This window comes from Athene noctua, chromosome 4 (genome assembly GCF_965140245.1).
Source record: "Athene noctua chromosome 4, bAthNoc1.hap1.1, whole genome shotgun sequence".
Taxonomy (NCBI): Eukaryota; Metazoa; Chordata; class Aves; order Strigiformes; family Strigidae; genus Athene; species Athene noctua.
Genome location: NC_134040.1, coordinates 58,815,696 through 58,838,110, shown reverse-complemented (window position 1 = coordinate 58,838,110; position 22,415 = coordinate 58,815,696). Strand labels below are relative to the sequence as shown.

The 22,415-nt window shown below is 41.9% G+C and overlaps 1 protein-coding gene across 1 annotated transcript in view; it reads left to right on the top strand.

The window, feature by feature from the left end:
* The window catches only part of ARHGEF38 (Rho guanine nucleotide exchange factor 38), a 37,406-nt gene that overhangs the window by 3,429 nt on the left and 11,562 nt on the right, over positions 1-22,415 (top strand). The window contains exons 2-5 of the mRNA XM_074903986.1: positions 7,112-7,302; positions 10,683-10,806; positions 15,172-15,319; positions 18,280-18,297. Coding sequence (XP_074760087.1) covers positions 7,112-7,302; positions 10,683-10,806; positions 15,172-15,319; positions 18,280-18,297 — 481 coding nt within the window. The remainder of the gene's footprint in view (positions 1-7,111; positions 7,303-10,682; positions 10,807-15,171; positions 15,320-18,279; positions 18,298-22,415) is intronic.

The following is a 22,415-nucleotide window of genomic DNA, read 5'->3' as shown; positions in this document are numbered from 1 at the left end:
CTCCTGGCTTTACTCTTTTAGAAAGGAAATAAGATGCAGAGTAACCATTATATTCTCAAAGAACTTGGCAAGAATTAGAGCATCTATTTCACCTTACCCTGTGAGATAACCAAATGCCTGCAGTCCCATTTTAGATAAGGCAAAATAAGGCAATTGCTATAAAATGGCAGGTTTGTGGTACAACCATGCAGTCATCTAGAACCTGGTTTGTAGTTGCATTCTTTGATGAGTGCAGAAATACTTTGATAAAGCCATACATGTATTTTTCTTTCATAGTTCTCCATCAACTGCGCAGAAGCATCACTGTTCTAAAGAGCGAAAAAATGGGGTTAGGAAAAATATATTCACTAGCATCTGTGGTGGATGCAGAAATAGTATCAAGGGCCATTATAAGAGCTAAGCTAGAGTTCCTGTGATATTTTTATATCTGCCCTATGTTCACTAGAAAATCCTGCACATATGTCCTTTGAAGAGGAATGAAGAACTTGCTACTATCCTTAAGCAATGGCGCGAAATGGTATTTAGCAGCTCAGTTTTCAAACGTGTTACCCCTAGCTGTTTAGCTGTTAGGAGTTGGTCTCTTTTCTACAGTGAAAATCCATCAGTAGCAGCTGTAAAAATAACTGTATTAATATCTATGTACTGCATTAATGTTGGGATCAACCTTTGAATCAACTTAAAGCTGCCATTCTGTGAGTACCTGTGTATTTCAGTAAGAGGAGTTCATTTGATGTAGTTATTGGCACACAAATGTTTGCAACATCAAAACAGATTAAGATACAATGTGTCATGTTGGGATAGATGCTATCAACCAAAAAGGGAAGACCATGAAAAGGGATTTAAAACATAGTTCGCTCTTAGGTTTTTCGTTGTGTTTTGTTCATAATCATATACCAAACTTATGCTGGGCGTGAAAAATGAGCTATAGAAAATGGTAGTTTTCCAGAAGGAATTGGAGATCACATTTGCAGTGTTCAGTGAGACAATGCATGCTTTGAAAATACTCATTGTTTTACAAATCTATTACATATTAACTCCCTTATAACTTTAACTGTCAAAGGGTCAACTGCACTGTTAAATTATTTGCTTCAATTTAAAATACATCAGTGACATACCTGTAATAGATATAGTGATTCAAATCACAGAGCTACCACAATATATTGCCTCTCAGGTCGTATCCGAACCCTGAATTTCACATTTTGCCTGTGTCTAATGTAGTTATGAGAAATAACCAACAACAGAAATTACTCAGAAACCTGTGAAATTATAGAAATCCCTGGAAAGCTGCTATCCCTTGGCATACAAAAACCCAGTCAGAGGCAACTCAACCCCCATTCACTCCATCACAAACAAAGAACCTTCCTCCTCCCCATCCTCCTCCTTGCCTGCTTCTTCCTGTGTGGGTTGGAAGTCCATGCACACAGTTTCTTGGCACCTCCCATCAGCAGTAACCATCCTCTACACCTCTCTCCAGTTCCTTATTTGCTTTGCGCTGTACTTACTGATTAACTTTCTATGGACTACAATGCAGATAATATCCTATTTCACTGCAAAATGTATTGATCTTTGGAGTGGTTGGTTTGCTGAAGTATGGTAAGGAGTAAAAGTCTGGATTATTTCCTGAAGCGTAGGACATGACTTGATGAAAATACCCCCCTGTGCTCTGTGATGAGAAATCACAATCTAAGAAATACTTCTATTTTCTCCCATGCAAATTTATGCTTGGAGGATCTAATTCTGTTCACTTGCACTGCAATAAAGCAGTGGCAGCCAGGCTGGGAAGCGAGCTTATCTTTTCAGAGTAGAATCCATTTTGTGCTGCCATGTTTGCACAGCGTTTAGCACAATCCAGTCCTGCTGTGTGGTTTAGGACTCTTAGGATCTACTGCAGCATAACTAGTAATAGCAACTGGGGTAAAGGAGTGAAGACTAGGACTCAAGGAGGTTTATGGATCCTTCTCTGAGCATATTAGCCAATGTTTTAATAATTGGGATACTTTGTGTTGTGGGTCACACAGCTCACAGTTCATACAGCTAATCCGTGACAAATCTTGAGGGGCATGTGCCCCAGGGAAAGTAATTCAGATGCAGCCCTGTCTAGGTTCTTACTTTATTAACGTATTAGCTCAATGCCACAGGAGTGGTATATTTATACCGGTATATGACACACTGGAAGGTTTATTTGTAAGTATTGGCGCTAACAATAAGGGCATTCTTCTGTCACCTGATGATAAGCTTTCTTCCCTTCCACTGCGGTCACATGGGATCTCTCTGTAGTCCTGTCAGCACACATATAATTAAAGCGGTCTGCTGTCAAGGAATTGAAGAAAGAACTTGCGTGTCGAATGTAAATATTTTCTGTACCTTATGGAACAGAAAAATGATCAAAGATTGAATGACCTAATTGCAAGGAAGTCTCTGATGCAGATTTTATAAGCGAGCCCGTTGCCCAGGAAGACTGGTGCAAGGTCATTCTGGTCCTGCGGTGTTCTCCTGTGTTCAGAAAAGGGGCTTTTGCATGTGTAACTCGCAGCACGTGTGCAACAAACCTGCTCCTGAACAATGCTGCTGTTATGTGCCTTTGTGAGTAAAAGACAAAACGGCATTTTCCACAACCCTCTCCCAATCCTTTTGTATTTTAGTGCCCAACTTGGAGTACAGCAGATCTAATCTGTACTGTGCTTGCCCCATAATATTGCACTGTAATAACGCTGGTGTGAAAACTATAACGACACCCTTATGAAGTGGCCCCTCACAAAGGGAGTGGGATCTGGAGTAAAACTCCTGTCATGTGATGCACTTCTGCATACAGTGGGACACTCCATCCTTTCCCACTGCTTTTATTGTTTCAGGCTCCCTCATTTTCAAGCATCCCAGTCTCCCTGTGCCCTACAGCCTTCCCTGCACCTGCAGTGGGAGCAGGGGTGTAATGGGCAGAGCCAGGGCTATGGTGTGAGGGGAGATATGAGGGGGAAGAGAAAAGCTGCCACAGCAGCAGTCTCTGAACTTGGCTGCCTGCATTTCATTCCCAAATCTAGCTGATAAAGGCTGGTGTACATTCCTGTGTGCAACAGCTAGGTTATCTGAGGGTACAGGCTATCTGAGGACTTGCTTTCACAGAGAAGTAATTTTATCCAGGGTGGTGTGAGACTCAGGTTTCACACATGAAAACACAGTAATGCTGTAATTTGTTTGTTATACCTTGATAACTTATGCCTTCACTGCTCCCTTGTGCCAGGCAAAATCCCCATATCTGCACAGTGTGAGTGCAGAACTTGTGTTCCTTTGGTGTCCTCCAAATGCTGCCTAAGTAATAAAAAGGCCTGTTACTCACTCCATGCACTGATATCACTGTACTTGTTGCTGTATTCTGTGCCAGTGCCTTCACTTCCAGATGGAAAGGATTGGATGGGGAGAAACCTGGGTCCTGTCCCCAAAGGCAAACATAATACCCAACCTGAGCATCTTACCTGGGAGGAAGGATGGATAGAGCAGACCTCTTGGAGCTGCTTACTCTCTAGGTGGGAAAGCCAGGGAAATCTGCATGTACGGATCTTGCAAACCTGCTATGGCTGTTCCTCCAGTGACTTACTGTAGAATCCCCAATGCTTCCCCTGGGCCTAGAACCGGGCTGCCACATTTGCACCTTGCAAGCTCTATTCCTCCACTGCATTGCTGGATGTCTCCATCTGGGGGATATTTTTAGACTTCATGAAGTCTACTTGCAAGAAACTGTTTTTTGTAAGACATGTGGCTGCTTTGTCCATGTAATCATATAGTGAACCTCTGGTTTCATGCAACTAGAGCTGTGTACTTCAATATACAGCTGGAAAACCAAAGTTAGCACCTTCCTCTCCAAAGCAAAGTCCTCCAGAAAGGTGACTCCTGCAGGTAACTGGCATCACAAAGCAACAATTGCAAAAAGTACCTTCTGCTTTACATGTTTATGCCTACTAAAAATGCCAATAACTTTTTTGAAAACTGGTCTTAAGACACAGCTGTCTAATAAACCATTCAACAGAAAGTTTTAACTTTTTTTCTAAACCCAGCATCTCTGAGGATGAATGAGCCAAATTCTTACTGTCGCAGTTAATCCTCAGCAATGTCTCTTCCTGCTAATCCTCTCTCTTGAACCGTTCCAGGGCTGGTACACGATACCAGGTAGGAACAAGCCAGCTTATATTCCAGATATGCACTTGCTGTTTGTGCATTCATTAAACTTTCACTTACTCCACAAGGATTTCACAAGCTACTAATGTTCTCGAACTGGTCAAAAGCAATCAGCTGAACATGAAATCACAGGTTTTGGCTGTAATCATCACTTCAAGATCTTGCTCTTGCATTCTATAGAGAAGGACATACCTGAAATGAAAAAGTGAACATATTGAGTGAAAATGAAAAATTATATTTCTTTTAACAAAAGGATACATTTATTAAAAAACATGTTTTCTATAAGGAAACAGCATCTACCTGATATTTCTCATAGTTATTTCTTCCTGTTGAGAATAGTTTTTATTTCCTGGCATTATTATCTATCATGCGATAAGGATAATAGATGAGCCCTGACATAATTCAAGAATCAAATTTGATCAGGGTGATCTAATGACATAAAACGGAAAGAACAGCCTCTCAAGGGATTGCACCTTCAAGCCTGAAGTGGGATACAGGGGTTTTATTTTGCTCATATAATGCCCTCCCCTGCCACTAGTATAAAAGATTAGAAAATTCTTTTGCACAGCATCTTGTGTTTACCTTCAAATTCCATCTGATATTGTAACAGTGCTGCATCTGAGATGAAATGACATTTCTGAGATTTGTCAGGGCATCTGTTTCTCTCTGCACTTTTTCAGGAGTCACCCTGAACTCTCATATAGAATCACACACATGCAAACATTTTCACACCTGATCTCAAGAAAAATGCTGATTTTGGTGCAGAACTGGAACAGAAATGTATTGTTCATGTGGTTCCTTGTGAATTTATAAGTGTAGTTACATATTGTAAGTTTTCAGAGGAAAAGTTCCTGCCAGTTTAGCACATAAGCAGCAGGCAAGGTGGCCTCATTCTGCAACCCTGGCAGAAAATTGCTCAGAGGGAACTGTGGAGTGATACTGGTACCAATTTTGCTCTCCTCCTCACTAAGGTAAGGACAGAGTCTGTTTTATCCAGCCCACCGCACCTTTGGTGGGTGAGACCTGCAGCACAGAGAACTCCTGTACAATCTATGCATTCACACCAGCGTGGACTCACTAGGGCAAGATTCAGCTTGAAAACCTTTTGATAGCCCAAGCCTTGTGGAGGGGAGACATCTTCATCATGTTTCCATTTTATTGTCTGTGTACAGACTTGAGGACAAAACGTTCATGGCTGTTATACACAGACTTCAAGGCTAAAAACTCAAAGATAAAAAGTACATCTAAATACAAAAAAGTCTGAAGAAACAGCCACCCTCCCTGGTTTGTTTTGTTTAGGTTCCTTGTCCTCACTGTTTAAAATTAGCAGTACGGAGGTGGAGGTGCAGTCCCAAAAGTAGCTATTTAAAACGGTAACTGGTCACATCAGTCTCAATAGAAAACTTGATGGGAGAAGCATTAATAACGAAACTGTCCTTTCTGAATATTAGTGGTCAGCATAATTGTAGAAGGGGTTGGGGATGACAATACATTGGGTTTATAACATTTTATACCTCTCGGTGGTAGGCGGCTCAAAGCCTTCTCTCTTGAAAGCTGCTTGGTTTTCCCACAAGTCCAGCTCCGTTATCATCTACAGCCTTGGCTGGTGTTGTACAGATGAGCTGCATGTTGTTCAATGCTCACTTGAGTGCTCACGACCTCTCCTTGACAATCAATTCAAACAACTACAACACATTCAGTATTGACTATCAGTGAGCAAAGCATCAGGTACTGCTTGCTGTTGCCTCATTATACAGTATGCTCCCCAACAAGAAGTTGACACAAAGGCGTAACAGTCTGATCCTCGGTAGAGATTCCCGTCCTTTGCCACTGAGCAATGAAAGCCAATGCTGTCAAAGCATGACCGGAGTAATGCAGAGATGAGTACAGTAATGATATGACCATCTTTGTTGGTACCCTGCACCATCTTGTGGCTAGCAGAAAAACACCAGAATAGCTTCTGAAGTCTTTCACTTGGTTTTTGTATGTTTTTCCTAATGAAAAATACAGATTGTCAGTGTACATAGATAAAATTCAGTACCCTTTGTACAGCGGACATGGGTGTCTGCAGGCTGGCTTACAAACTGGCAAAAGGGAAGACCATCATTACAGATAAGTAGGTTATGTGCAGGTCCTGTAGCATACATAAATTACCTATCTGTAGAAGACTCGCTTGCGTTTCTATGATTTGAAACAAGTAAAATACTTGTGGAAAAATACTTAAGCATGCCCTGATCCCAGTGATCTCCATTGTTCCAAGAAATGTTTGTTATTTATCGTTAAAGGTTTTCCCCCATATTCTCCTGTAATTCCTTTGCCTCCTTCAAATAAGTCTTTTTAAACAGAATTGCAAGTTTCATCGTCAGTGTTAGTAACATTGTCTTCATTTAAAAGCTTGTCTTCTAGTAGCTGTAGCCCTCAGCTTCCCATGAATAAACTCAACATTACATTGTGCAGAGCAAAGGTTATTCCAGTGAAGCTTATTTATGGTAAACACAGCCTTTTTCTTCCACAGGAACACATTTTCTCCCATCCTCCAAATCATAATAGATGTCAGATCGAGACTGCATTTTCAAAGGAGTAGAAGGGCATCAGCTATCCTTGAATTTCATTGTGACAAGGATCAGACTCTTCTGTGTTTCATGGAAAATTTCTGTTCACATACACAACATTAAAGCTGGGGGAGCTGGTGATGGGTTATCCCCTCACTGCCAAATGGACAGTTTCCTTTGCCAAAACCATGTCCACTTTTAGAAGGGGGAGATGGGATGACACTGGGTCTGAGCTAGTATTGACATTTCTTACGCTTCTTTTCCTGCTTCCCATGGCAACTGGGGAATTTCCAACAGGCACTGGTTACGTTCCCCCACGGTCATGCAGGGCAAGCTGGGTGAGCATGTGGGATTACAATGCTCCTCACAAATCTCCTTCTTTTAAACAGAAAAAATGACCCCACAGGTGGGGTCTTCAGCCCCTGTGTCTTCACCACAGGAGGATGAAGAACAAGTTAGCAGACGGATGATGGCCAAGAGGGTGAAAATCATCACAGAACTCATGCAGACAGAGAAAGACTATATCAGCGACCTGGATCTTTGCATCAAGGAAGTGATTCAGCCCCTGAGAAACAAGCAGGTGAGCGCTGGGGGTGGAGGATGAGGCAGTGACGTCAAGGTCTCAACTCACCCACGTTCTGCTTGCAGATAATCTTAATGCAAGCACAAGTGTCAACATGGTAGTGACATGATGCCAGGAGTGAGTCTAGAGCTAGCTCTCTGGAAAGGGATGTGCCAGGGCTCTAACGAGGAGAGCGGGAAGTCAGATATGCTCCTGACACTTGCACTACACTTGCGTAAAGCCTGCATCAGGTACTTGCCCACAGGGCAACTTGGATGCTTGTGGGCTGCAATAGGCAGCTTACAACTCTCCATACTGCTCTGCAATTATAACCCCATGTACATGCCCTGGCAGTCCTTTACTGGCACCTCTAAAAGCAGTAAAAACTGGTAAACCCAGGTATTTTCATAGAATGATAGAATACCAGGTTGGAAGGGGCCTCAAGGATCATCTGGTCCAACCTTTCTTGGCAAAAGCATGGTCTAGACAAGATGGCCCAGAACCCTGACCATCTGAATTTTAGAAGTGTCCAATGTTGGGGAATCCACCACTTCCCTGGGGATATTATTCCAGATATATCCTTCATCTTTTCCATGTGAATCCTTGTAAAAAGGGAGTGTCTTTCTAGCCATCCTTTAAATACCGGAACATGGTGATAAGGTCTTCCCTAAGCCTTCTCTTCTCAAGGTTGAACAAAGCCAGTTCTCTCAGCTTTTCCTCATGTTGCGGACTTCTCAGTCTTCTGATCGTCTTTGTGGCCCTCCTCTGGACCCTCTCCAGCCTTTCCACATCTCTTTTGTATAGTGGGGACCAAAACTGAACACAGTGTTTCAGGTGTGGCCTGACAAGTGCTGAGTAGAGTGGGGTAATGACTTCTTTATCTCTGCTGGGAATACACTTGTTGGTGCAAACCAGCATCCTGTTGGCTTGCTTTGCTGCTGCAGCACACTTTGCTTATATTGAGCTTCTTGTCTACCAGGACCCCTAGGTCCCTTTCCACAGAGCTGCTCGCCAGGCTGTGCTGCACTCCCAGATTATGTTTTCCCAGGTGCAAGACCTTACACTTGTTCTTGTTGAACTTCATAAAGTTCTTGTTAGCCTGCTCTTCCAACCTATTCAGGTCATACTGCAGGGTTGTTCTCCCTTCTGAAGCATCCACTCAGTTTGGTATCATCAGCAAACTTCATCAGGGTACACTTCATCCCATCATCCAGATCACTTATGAAGATATCAAACAGTATTTTCCATTATATTTCCAAGTATTTTCAGCAACCTGAAAAGGCATGAACCTCCCCATCAAGGTTAAATTCAGTTGTAAAGGTAACTTTTCCCAGCGTTTCAGACAGCTGTGGTGGAGAAATACCATGTCTGATAGACCAGTGAGCACTTCAGAAATTTGTATTCTACACAGAAAAGGCACATTTAAGAAGGAAGGCTCATAAACTTTCAGGCAGAAGATCTTATTAGGCCAATGATACCCTTTTTCTTTTTCAGCTGAGACTTCAAAGAGCACCTTTTTCTCAACGGTATTTCAATTTGTAGAAAAATTATGCAGCCGAAAGCTGGGAATAGAGGAGGTTGTCCAGAGAAAGATTCATGTTTGTGGGGCCTGCAACATAGCGGTCACAGAGGTTGCACAGATGATATCTGCTGCAGATACAGAAAAAAATAATTTAAACCAAACCTTAAACCAAGTATTCTGTATGTAGGGTTTCTTATGAAACTGGTGACAAAATACAGGTGCAGAGGCCAAAGTGTCTTTACATGACATTGGTACTGCCTCTTCAGGAAATGCTGTGGCCAGCTGAAGCCTGTGATGTTTAAGCTCCTGCGAACGTTTTTTCTTTCTTAAAACTCTGTCAGAGTTTGTTCCAACTGGTTTTCAGAAGAGCTGGCATCTCCTGGCATAATTTTAAGGAGTTCTTGACTTCTTCCTCCTCACTTGTTCATCTGCCTAGAAGTAGTCTCCACTTGACTCCCTCCCCAGCCTGGCCAGCACCAAGAAAGAGTATTCCTTGGTTGAACTCTGAGATTTTTGACAAGCATGCTGTATTCCTTCTTTTCCAGTCAACAGAAAACATAGATTTAAATTCTGTCCTTTGTCACTGTATTAATGTGTGTAAGTGTCCATGCACACTGTAGTTCCAAATACTATGTAGGTATTGTGCTGGAGCAGAGGTCGGAAGTCCTGTGTTAGATGTATATAGGAAAAGTAATTTAGAGATTATAACTGTCTTAATTTAATAACCTCTGCATTTTTGAAAGGCTTTCAAGAATGTTGCATGGTTTTAAGGCTAGTACAGTACTGAAAGTTTGTAATATATTTAGAGAAGGATAGAATTTAAAAAATTGACCTAGCAGTAAATCAGTTTCATATTTCCAAATGGATAAAACATGTTTTAGGCCCTATAATACTTATAAAGAAATTAACTGCATTAGTACTGAAAGAATATTTCTGATTCTGTTACAATAGCATGCAATTTGATCCTCCTGGCATCTGGTAAGCTGCTGTGTAAGTCAGCAATTCTGTTTCTAATGGAAAGATACACTCAGAGGGTATCAATATGGATGTTGAAATCAGTCTTGCCTTTGTTCTCAGTACTAACACATTACCACTGGCTATCTCCAATTGTCCTTTGAATATTAACTATTGCCCTGCTGTGCAAGGAAATAAATAACTACTGCATGAAAAGTATGTGTCCTGGAAATATTTTACTTGCTCTAAGATGAGTAGGGACATGGAATGAAATTTTACATTGGTGTAAATTGATGCAGTTGACTGAAGTCAATGTTGTGCGCTCAGGCTCTGTAGGAAGCTCTTTAGGTTATATTAATACCTAGAATTGTAAATGTGTTTGTTTTAGTGGAAATTGTATCATCTTGATTATATTTCTGGGTTTATAGGACAACTGACTTAAAATGGTACCACTGTCTGTAAGTCTTTGTACCTGGTAGCAGTCACCAAAGAGCCAAAGTCTCAGTTTATGTAGCAGCCTCTGTTAGCAACTGGTAATCAGGGAATCAAACCCACTGTCAACTGTTCTTTTCCTCAGTGGGAAACTAAACAAACATTTTAAAGCCAGCAAAAGATCTTTTCTTTATTCAGATGATAATATTTATTTCCTTCTTAGGTAAACACTTCCAGATTAGGAATAGTTGAAAATAAGGTTAAAAGCCCTTGATAGCATGCCCTTTGTTAACTGCGTCAACCATATTATACTAATCTGAAAACTGTATATGTGTCCTTGAAGTCACAAGGAGGATGTTTATGTGAGGTCTTACAGAAGTGATGTTTCCTGGAGTGTTGAACACTCAGGCCACAGCAAGAGAAGGTCTGTAATATACAATGTCCTTCTTTATCCTTTGTCAGTAGCTGCTTAATATTTGTATTCCATTAGATTGCTCGCTTTGACGTGGATGGCTTGTTTAGCAATATTGAACTGGTCCATCAAGTATCAGCCAAACTGCTGTCATTGTTGGAGGAAGCCACGACAGATGTGGAACCACCCATGCAAATAATCGGTATGTTTACTGTCCTCTTGAGTTCTACAAAGCTACGTGAAAGAATAAACATAAGACTCTCCTGTCCTTTATCCTCATCAGACTTAACTAGTACCACTCCCAGAGGCTAACATGCTACAAGTTGTCATAATGACACAGGAAAAATAACATGTGAAACCTGTCCAGCTGCTCTACTGTACTCATATGATCATGATGCTCTTTTTCCATTCATCTGGATGTTGAGGGGTAGAAAGGAAGGAGAGAGTGAGTTTAGCATGAGCAAAACCTTCAGCACTGAGTTATGTCACATACTGATCATATCTTGTTCATCTAGTTTGGTATTGCATACGTAACTCTGCTCACACTTAGACCAACTCTTATATTGCATACTCATATTTGTGCCGTTCAAGAAAAGCATTAAAAATTATTGGAATAACAAACACATGACAACACCCTCATACCCACCCCCCAAGCATTGTAAACATACATCTACTGGTGATACAATTCATGTAAGAGGTGGTTACATGTGCTTAACAGGGACATGGTCAGTAAAGGCAAGAAAGCTGTCATTGATACAAAGTTTGTGGGAATCTGAACAGGAATGTCTGTAGGGATCATGGGTATTTTCAGCAAACAGGTTGGCTCTGCATATGTCACAACAGTCACATGTTCTGCAGGTCAGGCCATGAATGTTAAGGCTTCACTTGACATTCTGGCACAGCTGGAGAGATTTAAGCCGTTACCATTCATCAGCTCTCCTATAATTGCTTCTTCAGCGCAGAGGCAGTAGGTGATCCACCTTAAGGGATCAGGTGAGAATTCTTAATTTGTTTCAGTGCAAAGTCAGCCAGTTTACTTAAAAAAACTTCCAGCCATGATTCAGAGGTCAGAGAGGTTCTTTCTTCTCTAAACTGATCACAATGCACAGGTAACATGTTATAGAAATGACCCTTTTTCTCACAAATAATGGGGTAGAAAATTATCGGTTGTCATTTGACTAAGAAACATGATAGTAAAGCATATGAGGCTTGGGAAATGTATTAATCCTAGCACGTCTCAATCTGGTTTGCCAAGGCAACAGCTTAACGTAGTTTGATGCGACTGTGTTGTTTGGCGGTATTTCAACAAAAGTGCATCATGATGAGTCATACCCTTAATAAGCAATGTTCTATTCTAGCAGGAAGTGCCTTTTTCACAGCCAAGAGAATCATCCTTTTAGTTCCCTGCCACATCCAGAAGTAAAGACAAACAATTTTATCCATCTATTAGGGTGTATTTCTCCAGAATCAGACAAAGAACCATGAAAATGGGATTGTGGATCACAGAGTTGGCTAACTTATGGCAGGGAAGATGATGGCTGGTTAGGTGTGAGACATTCTTCCAAAGGCTGCGATAGAAGCAGGGAGAATAATTGCATCGCTATAAGCAATAAGTTAGTAAGTTTGTCATCCTCTAAATGTACATCAAGGTGAAAATTTTGTTTTCAGGATCTTCATAATCAGTGTAAATGTTGTTGAAGTCAGTGTATATACAAAAGCAGGCTTGAGAATGTTTAACATACACATCATATTCTACCATGTTTATGGTATTTAATTACCTTGCTTTGAACTACCTTGCTTTGGAAGGCAAGCCAGTCATGGTGAGGTTAAGGAGAACTGCTAATTCACTGGTTTAAAACCAAAACAATGTGGTTGTTCATATTCATGTCTTATTTTAGTCTATGTTCTCCACACCTTATGCTATCTCCACATTGATGAGTAGTAATGTCCAATAGGAGCAGACTTGTAGAGTGAAACAGGTGCTGCTAAGGACCTGGTATCCATACTACACATTTCAAGAGGTCTTACTTCAGATTGGCTGAATTGAGGGTTCAATTGAGAGATGCCCTTTACAGTTGAAGTACATAAGATGTGCCCTTGGAGTGCATCTTCTGGTAATTACCATCCTCAAAGGGATCCAGTGTCTGTGTCTGTGACTGCTCCACCACACAACCAAGGCATGGGAGATGAGGACCACTGAGAGATTGGCTTCAAAACCCCTCTCCTAATCTGAGCTAAAACGCTAACGTAGACGGACCTTTTGTGGTGCTTTGTCTTCTGATGCTAAGTGTCACTGAGGTTAAATACCCTTTCTAGTTCTCCCCTGTATTTTTTCTCCTCTCAGTTCTGGATACTGTATACGGAGGAATATTAAGACTTAGTAACCTTACCCTGGCTTTAGCCATTAGACCCCTTCTTCCTCCCCCTCCCACTGCTGTCCACCCAGGAAACACCACTGAAAGCCACAGGAGAAACAGTTTCTTTTGCTTAAGCCTTCATCCTAGGATTTTCTCTTTGAGATTAATGACTACCACACTTAAGAAGGGGCATCAGGCAGATTAGCCTCTGTCAGAGTGTGCAAAAGACTCCATATTTTTAAAGCTGTGCCCAAATACAATGTGGTTTTGGTTCATAAAGCAAGCTCCCGCAGCAATATGCCCAAAGCTCATCTGATTTGGTCCATATGGCTCAGAACCAAAAAAGGCTTTAGGCTTAAGAAATCCATCTGATTTTAAAAGGCCCTATCCATGAAATCAGCACATAATTTTTCTCATCACTGAGCATCAATGAAAGTGTCTGTCTTTGTGGCACAATACGTCAGTGAACAGATCTTGCTCATCTCTTTCATTCTGGAGAAGAGCATGATAATTTTCAGCCTCTAGTATATTCTGAAATGAGCTGTAAACCTACAGCTTGCATTTTTGCTACTGAAAACATAAACTCATTTGAGGGCTTAGCATAGTATGGGCCATGCTAGGCGTTTGGAGCTCCGCTTAAAGTTAGTGAAATCTGTGAGGGCTCAGCATCTCTGAGAATCAGGTGCCAAGGGGAGCAGGATCAAGAGAAATCTTGTTAAGGTTTCCCCTGGCACCATTGGCTGATAAAGGCCTGTATGGAGAGTTCATGGCAAAGTTAGGATGCAATGTACGTTGGTAGCCCATCAACATTAGCATTAAGCAGCAGACAGACAGCTAGAGAGCATTTAACTACAGGATGCTGGTGATTTTCTGACTGTGGCCTTACAGTAACTAAAATGAACTTGTGTGGCCTTAGCTCTGTCATTGTTGCTCCCTTACTCGCACCTTGAAACCAACATGCATCAGACAGCCCAGTTAACCTTCGCTGCTAGGGGAAAAAACCCAGAGCTGTGTTACTGTGGTAACTGAATCATTTTTCACTTCAAGATGGAGCAGTTCAATGCAATGTATTATGAAACAGCCCACTCTGGCCAGGATGAAACATGCAGGATGCCTGACAGCTTGGCATTCAGTCTGTGAATGAATAGAGAGGTCCCAATTAATGTGGTGTTTGGCTTTTAACTTTAATAATCATTGTTATAACTCAACAGGAACGTTTATGAAACATTGGACTAGTTGCCACATAGATGTAATTTTCAGTAAATGCCCAAGACAGGAGTTTTCACCATTGATGTTGTTTATTATATGCATTTCCAAGGATGCTGATCAGGGCACTGCTGTGTAAGGGTGTAAGAACCAAATGAATATCTCAGCAGAAGAGATGAAGCATGCTTTCTCCACTCTACATACACAGAAACCAACAAGGGAGTTTTAGGCTGAGAGAATTAAGCACTAGAATTAAATGAGAAACGGGTGCAGGACTACTTTAGTGCCTCTAAAATTTCCCCACTGTTCTTTGGGGAAAAATGGTGGTGTGGAGGACTTGAAATGGAAATGTTTTCCCCTTCAGTTGTATGTAAACCTAGATACTATATAAAAATGTCTGTAATCTACTGTGGTTTTATTTAATTAGGGGAGGGGTGGACGTTACTCCTCTGTCACATGAAGAAAAATCTCTATTCTAGGCCATAACAGTTGCCATTTCAGGATTTTGCAAAATAGATAAAACTGAAATGGCTAATGGGAGATAGAGACATTATTGTTACAACCCATTTAAGTTCATATTCAGTTGAAAAAAAGTCAAAAGGAAAATTAACAGGCTTGCATTCACCCCTCCTGCCAGCCCATGACACAAAAATGGTCTCCCCTTAACAGTTAAGCTCTCGTGTGTGGTTTCCACTGAAGGGGCATTAAGATGGGGTTGTGAATTAGGGGGTTGTTTATGAAGGGGTGCGAGGTGTAGAGATTTCATGCCTTTTCCTAAGGGAATCTTTGTGCATTAACACTGATATAATGGTGCCTGGCTATGACAAAGATGAGCAGCTAAGAAATACGTGTAATAAATAATGCACATAAACACACAAGATCGTTTCCAAGGGAAGTAAAGTGGAAGCCAGCCTTTTTAGCTCACGGCTAATGTGGTGGAATAATAAAACTCCTTCTGAGATGCTGTTGTCTGGCTTGACACGCTTTGTTTTTCTCTTTAACAGGGGAAGTGTTCTTGCAGATTAAAGGCCCACTAGAAGACACATATAAAATCTACTGCTATCGCCATGATGATGCACACACCATGCTGGAATCCTATGAAAAGGATGAAGAACTGAAGCAGCATTTAAGACACTGTGTACAGTCCTTAAAGTAAGATCTTTTCAAATGATGATTTCCGTCCATAGTCAGTTGCCTGGCAGGGAACATTTTAAATGGATGTAGATGAAAGGTCCCCTGTAAATCCGGAGTTTTATGAGGCTTGCTGGGAGCTCTGGCTTATGCTGCTTTCATGAAAAGATGACAAGCCAGGGGCCATGATTAGACTTCTTTCTCTCTAAGATGGCCAAAAATAGCACAAGAAAGGTTGCTCTTTCCTTAGCTTCAGTGCCCCATACTGGCAAAAAAAATGCTGCATCACATCATGGCCTATTGGGAACACCTTGCCCAGCTCCCAGGAAACTTGCTGCCCCCATCTTCAGCAATTCTATTGCTTGAATTGAAATAGCCTGTAACGCAGTTATTCACATGCACTGGTGTTTCTGGGCTCCTGTTGCAAGGTTCCAGGAATGTGGAGTGGCTGTGCGGTGCTGGACCCCTCATGATGGGGATATTTAAGAGCGGTCAGTGTTGGAGCAAGCTACCAGGTCCCACCAGCGGAAGGTGCTTTGTGCTGTCAGCTCCAGTGCCAGCCCCTCAGTGAAACATGTTGGGAACCAGGGATGCTACAGAATAATGGATCTGTCTTTCCTCCAGTGCAGCTTCCCCTGCAGCCAGTCACAGGAAACAGTTCATCCACTCAAGTGTGCTTATCTTCCCACTCATAAATCCCCTTGCCACAGCACTTTCCCAAAAGCATCACACAGAGCTGTCAGAAGGGAATGCACCATGGTCCTTCAGATCAGAGGTCTAGCTCCAGCTCCAGGAAAGGCCCATGCTGCATGCTTGTAGGAGAGATGTAAAGCTGTCACAAATAATGGAGCGTACATCAGCAACAGATATTTCAACAGGTTAGTGATCAGTCTGCAGAGAGGAGATGGGTAGTATGTCCAAGTGAAATGTGGAAAGAGTGGTGAAGGAAATCATTAACAATATTAAGAGAAATATTCACTTTGAAGACAGGTCATGTTGAAAATAAGGCGCTTTTTGTGCAACACGTCCGGTTATTAAATACATAAGAGAGTATATGTGCAGGGTACTTAGGTTTTAGCTACCCTGGAAGTTGGAAGAAATAGATTATCATAAACTCAGGCTTTCAGGCTAATGAATGGCCAGGTATCTCCCCTAAGGGCATGTTTTAGTTGCTGATGCTTACAATATTCTTTTCTGGCTAATCAAGAGAAGCCACTACTGTCATTCATTCATCCCTGCTGCTGAGGCAAGGGCACATGGAAGGAAATAAAGATAAAAGATAGCATCCACGTACATGCTAGGTTGGATGCTGCCACTTGAATTCCAGAGCCAGCAAGAGGAGCTCCTGTTCCAACATCACGGCTGGGATTTGTGAAGAGAAAGGATATTTTGTGCTGAACCGTTGTAGCCTTTGCTAGCAGGAAGTGACAAAGCCTTCCTCACAATGAAGCCTTCTTTTGTCTTGTTCTTTTCTGATTAGCCTTTAAACAGGAACCAATGAAAAGAGGACTGGTGTGTGTATACTACCTTGTGTTTTTTCCCAGTGCCTAAAGATTGCAGCCCATTCAAATATTAACACCTGAAAGTGCACACTCAAATGCAGAGCTGTGGTCACCTAAACCTGTTACTACTATTTGGAGATTACTTGCCCTAAGAAGAAAATCATGCAGCATTGTTACCAAATAAGTTATAGGCTGTTTTCCATTGTGAGACATAATAAATGTGGGGGCTGGTGATGACTATTCTTGAAAAATGTTTACTCTTTATTATTTTTTTTCCCTTGAAAAGGATATCGTTCCATTTTTAAAAAATTAAAATGGGCTAATGTTACTAGGGGCTTCTGTTCCTCAGCTGAGTAATATCTACCATGTGAAAAACAACTTCTATATCAGGAGCAATTTGAGAGTGGCACTCTGCACATCTGTACAGACAAATCAGATTTAATTAGCCATGCTGAGATTCCTATTCCTCCTGTTGACTGAAGAGGAGAAATTCCATCCCAAAATGTAGGTGACTGCCTTGGAAACACGTGCAAATCCAAATTCTGTAGAGTCCTGTGTTTCAGCAGCAATTATGCAAACTGTGGATGTTGTTTGCTAGCTTAGCCAAAGAAATGCAGCTGGTAAAAATGAAAGGATGCTGGCAACTACCTGCTCTCCTTTCAGCCTGAAGTAGCTTGGTCAACTGTTACAGGGGCGAAGGGACGTCATAAGCACACAAAGTGCTGACAGTGCAGAAGCAATGAAAGCACCAACTTCCAGATGCTCAGTTAGGTACTGGTGAGGAAGGAAATAAGAGTGCAGGCAGTCAAGAAGCAGTGGTTGATGATGTGATGCCAGGAAAGCCTAACACAGGGATGGAGAGACATTTTGGTACCCTGGCATTTCAGTGAACTCATACCATAAGGAAAATTATTTCCAAACTACCATTGCATGTCCCTGCTGTTTTCAGAGTATGTATCAATACCATCCTACACTGAAGAGGTTTCCTTCTTGGTATTGCCTACAAAAAACTTAACAGCTTCACTGATTCTGTATCCTAAAAGGCTGAAATGTATTCTTTCTCATTTAGAAATACATTTCTATTTAAAGAGAGTAAATGCGAATGTATATGAAGTGTGACATGCTTAATTTTACTTTTTGTATTAAGGACTTGATGTTACTTACTGTTGCTAGCACAGTGACCCAAACTTCCTTCTCTAACAGTGTTAGGACAAGTCTGGGTCTTATAGTCAAAGCCAGGCTTCTGACAATCCTTTCTCATTTGGGGCTGTCCTTTCAAAAAGATATAGGGCCAGATACGTTGGTACCCTCCGGCTGTTGTGTGCAGTTCTGCTGACACATAGCAACCATAAACCTAAGTTAACTGGCCAGTTATAGCTGCTCTGTGTCACTGAAGTGTATCCGAGAATCTAGCCCCTGATCTGTATAAATCCTTTTAGGAGGAATCTAATATGTGTTTTGTTTTCTTCTCTTTTGCAGAAAGATATATGAGGAAGAGTAAGTACTATGCCTTTCTTACATGTAAAGTAAACTTTAAAATATCTTTAATTTATCTTTAGTATGCTTAAAACTGTACATGTGGAAATTTTAACAACACAAGCCTTTTGTGTTAGTATAACCCATAGATTTTTCCAGGATATATGTGATAAAGACTCTCAGTTTTAGTTTCCCTAAGCCTGTCTAGTTTTCTAATTACCACTGCACTAGCTTTGCCATATCTTTCAAAATTTGTGGTTTATGAAGCTGCTTAATTTGGTTGCCAATTCACTTGGAGCCCTTTATTATCACCTTGCTGTCTTGTAAATAAATGTGCTTAGAGAGCTCTGAGGTCCGCAAGAGTTCTTGCAACAACATTGTGTCAGTCTTTGAAATCCAGACATTCTGGAATAATTTTGCATAGGACTCTTTAGACCTGCTACAATATATGTTAGGTTCACAGGTAAAGCTATCTCTAAGGTGATGACCCCTTTGGTAGCCCTGCATGAGAAGTCTACCTTAGGATCTTCCCTCTGAGAGTGGCTGGAGGAACATCAGAAAAGAACAAGCTCATTGCAGCACTTTGCCAGAATACTCACACAGCCACCAATAACTTGTGGTTAAGGGACTTCTGTGCCAAATGTGACATCTTTGAAAACCTATAAAGGAACGTTTATCACAGCTGCAGTTTCTGGACATCCAGCAGGTTGGAATCATTGAAATGCAGCATGTCCTGAAGTTACCTGCAGGGAGAGGTCAGAGAAGGGGTTAGCTGAACTGAAGAAAATTATTACAACCTGACAGAAATGTTAAGAGAGAAAAAGGGAGCAAGTGTGCTCTATATTGGTAGGGGAGGAACACACCAGTAAAGTTAGAGAATTTGTTTATCTGGCAGTCAATTGCATGTCATAAATAAGATCAGTGTAAAATACACTTTGAAGGATTTGTATGTTGAAGTTCTACAGCTGGGGTTTTCAAGCTTTAGTCTATGATTGGAAATAGTTTTTCTAGATTTTGTTTTGATAAGGGACATTCTTGTATACTCCTGTGTCCCAATGAGCTGGGCTCCAAGAGGAACAAAATGTCCAGAGAGCCACAATAAGATCATGTGAGACAGCAACACATATAGAAATAGCACAAGACTGGCTGCTCTGCCTTGTGTAACCCTATCAGAAATGAATGCCTGGTTTTCTCTTTGGAACAGTCTCCATTGGAGTGTACGATACAACTCACTTTCTGAGTTTAAACTGGTTCTTATAAAGGTGTGCAGAGTGAAATAAGCCAGGATTAGCTGTGGAACCCTCCCTGAGCCTGGCTACCTCACAGTGTGGTGCTGTGTGGTGGCATTTGCCTTCCCCACTGACCAGCAGGGCCCTCAGAAATGCCATTACCTGCAACTCAGTTTAGAGGTTGCAGAGTCTCAGCCGCCCTTGGGCAGGACCTCACCCAAAAATCTGGTTAACGTTGAACTGGAAAAAACAGTTTAACTCGCCCTAAATGGTCTGTGATGTTGCTGCTCCCAGACTGCTTTTCATTCAAGCATGATAAAGAAAACAATTACATAAATACCAGACAGTTGCTGCCCTTTGCTAGCAGCTCAATAGGTTAAATTCTGCTTGGCTTAACAACTGTGCAGCCTCGGTGAATTCCCTGGGTTTGCATGAGAGTCTTACAGCACAGTGAATTATTTGCCCTACATGCCTTGTACTAAAATGAACTCATGCACGTTAAACCATGGAGCTTGAGATTTTAAGTCGTGCTGCAGCCTATGATGTCCGCACACCACTTCAAAACTGCCAAGCTGAATATGACAAACCTCAGCCCTGCTGTACCATACTGGCTATCATGTTTGCCACTGGGACTAGCTTTTTGGGTAATGACAGCAAATGAAACTAAATCCTGAATCACCCGTCTTTGCATAGCTCACCACTATGTGTTTAACTTTAAACAGGTGGGAATCTTTCTGCATTTGTGACTTTCTTTTGTCAGGAGGAGGGAGGAAGGGTATGCTGTGAGCTCAGTGCAGTTAAGCCAGCTTCATTTACTGCAAAGCTATGGTAATAATTTGTGATGAGATTAGTACAGCTACATATGACCTAGGATACTTGTTAAATTCAAAATAACAGGGGGAGAAGGCTGAAGTACCATCACAAATGAATTATCAACTTAATTTTCTGCACAATAGATGTCACAAGCCGTTACTCGCCTTTTTCAGTTGCCACGTGTGTCTGGCCCAGTGGCTGGGTGCATCCTAACAGGGTGCATTGCAAATGGTACCTGTCCAGAGAGAGTGGCTATCATCAGCTAATCTTGCTGGGGAGAATTAGATGAGTTGAACTTTGTAGCATTTAGTGCCTCAGGGAGTCATTATCTTATAACAAACCTACTATCTCTCGAACCATATTGCAAGACTGTGTCATGCAGATACGTGAACAGAGGGCTGTTTATCACTTGGGCAGCTGTCCAAAGTGCAACTATATAAAGAAAAGACACTTGAAGATTTTTCCATTCATGAGGCAGCTTTTATAGATTTGCATTCATGGGGCTTTTCAGAGAAAACAATAACAATTTAAGATTTTTTTTTTTTTTCATTATTGCTGCCAGAAGCTGAAAGAAGGGAAAATAGCTCACTATATTTAATGTAGGATACATGGAAAATGAGGGGGATTGTAATGATGAGAAGGTTTGGGGACATCAAGAAGCCTTAAAAGGCATCTACTGTTAATTTTTTTCATGCAGAACTTTCTTACAGATAATGCCTGTGTGTGAGAGATGGTTTAAATATGCAGATGTCTCTTCTCAAAGGCATTCAAATTGTTAGTTAATTAGTCAGCAGTAAGGATTGGCTCTTGTACTTTTTATACATATAAAAGTGGGAATGAAAGCTTTTTTTTTTTCTTCTCTTTTTCTGCTGCACAAAACAATAGATGTCAGCCTGCAAAACCAAGTGGCTGTTCCCTGGGTTTTGTACTTTCCTTCTACATTGTGTTATTCCATCTTTCCATATGCTGAAATCTTTCTTTGACTAGCATTAACTCTTGCATAACGTCAGACAACCTCTTCCTCTCCAAAGCAGCCTTTTTGGGCATGTAAATGGAAAGCTTTCTCTGCTTTACTGACTTTTACGCTGATACCAACAGCTCATGCTCACTTTGAAAGGGGAGGTCTCTGAGTCATCCGTAGTTGGTGCCAGCACTGGTGTCTGGTTTGCTCAGGAGTGGCTGTAAGGAGGAGACAGTGGACATGTCTGTCCTGCTGGGAGCCTCAGTAGGGTCTGGCCCTGGCTCTAGGGCCTGACCACCTGGTGTTACCTACTTTGGGGACACCCCATGTTTCTACCAGCCATGTGGAAAGTGACGAAGGCACCTGTGGCTCAGTCCTGCCCTTCCCTGTTTTATTCCAGGCTGTTGTGCCAGCCTGCAAGCTGCACAGCCTCTCCCCTTCAAGCCTAGAGAGCGCGAGCAAAGGCTTTTGTCCAGAGTGGGGCTGGAGGATGAATTCAGCTGGCTGGTAACTAACTCCCTTGCATGGGGGCCAGAGAGCTCAGGTGCCTGAGGAAGCTGCACTGCTGCCCCTGCTGAGCCAACGAGGATCGAGCCTGGAGCCGCAGAGGGGCCCTATGCCCATGCTGGAATCTGTGACTTCCCTACCCTCATCATTCTGCCACCCTAGGCAGCTGCCTGCTTTGCCTTTTTGTAAGATGACTTTCAGTGGGTTGGATCAAGCCTGAGTGAACATCCTGTATGCTCAGTGTTTCCCCAGTCAGATCTGGTACCCTTTGGAAGCTCAGGCATCATTGGAAGTAACCTACTGGCAGCCAGTGAAGAAAAGTGATGGGTAAAGGACAGTAAAGCTTAAGGGTCACTGTGGCAACTTGGGAGATGTTATGAGAAGGGATGCAGCCATGAACGGGCATCCCAGTTACTCGCAGCAGGGAGATGTTGCAATTTTAAGCCTGAGGGGCCAGAGCAGGGTGTAACAGACCCACTCACGTGGGGTTTCTCAAGCTTCCTGTTTTTTGTTCTTCCACCTACATCTCCCTTCCTGGGTGTTGTGGTGTGTAAGTTGTACCACACGAGCCCTCAGACTGAGTGGGACAGTTTCAGAGCTGCTATCTAAGCAATAGTCTGGTAGGTTGC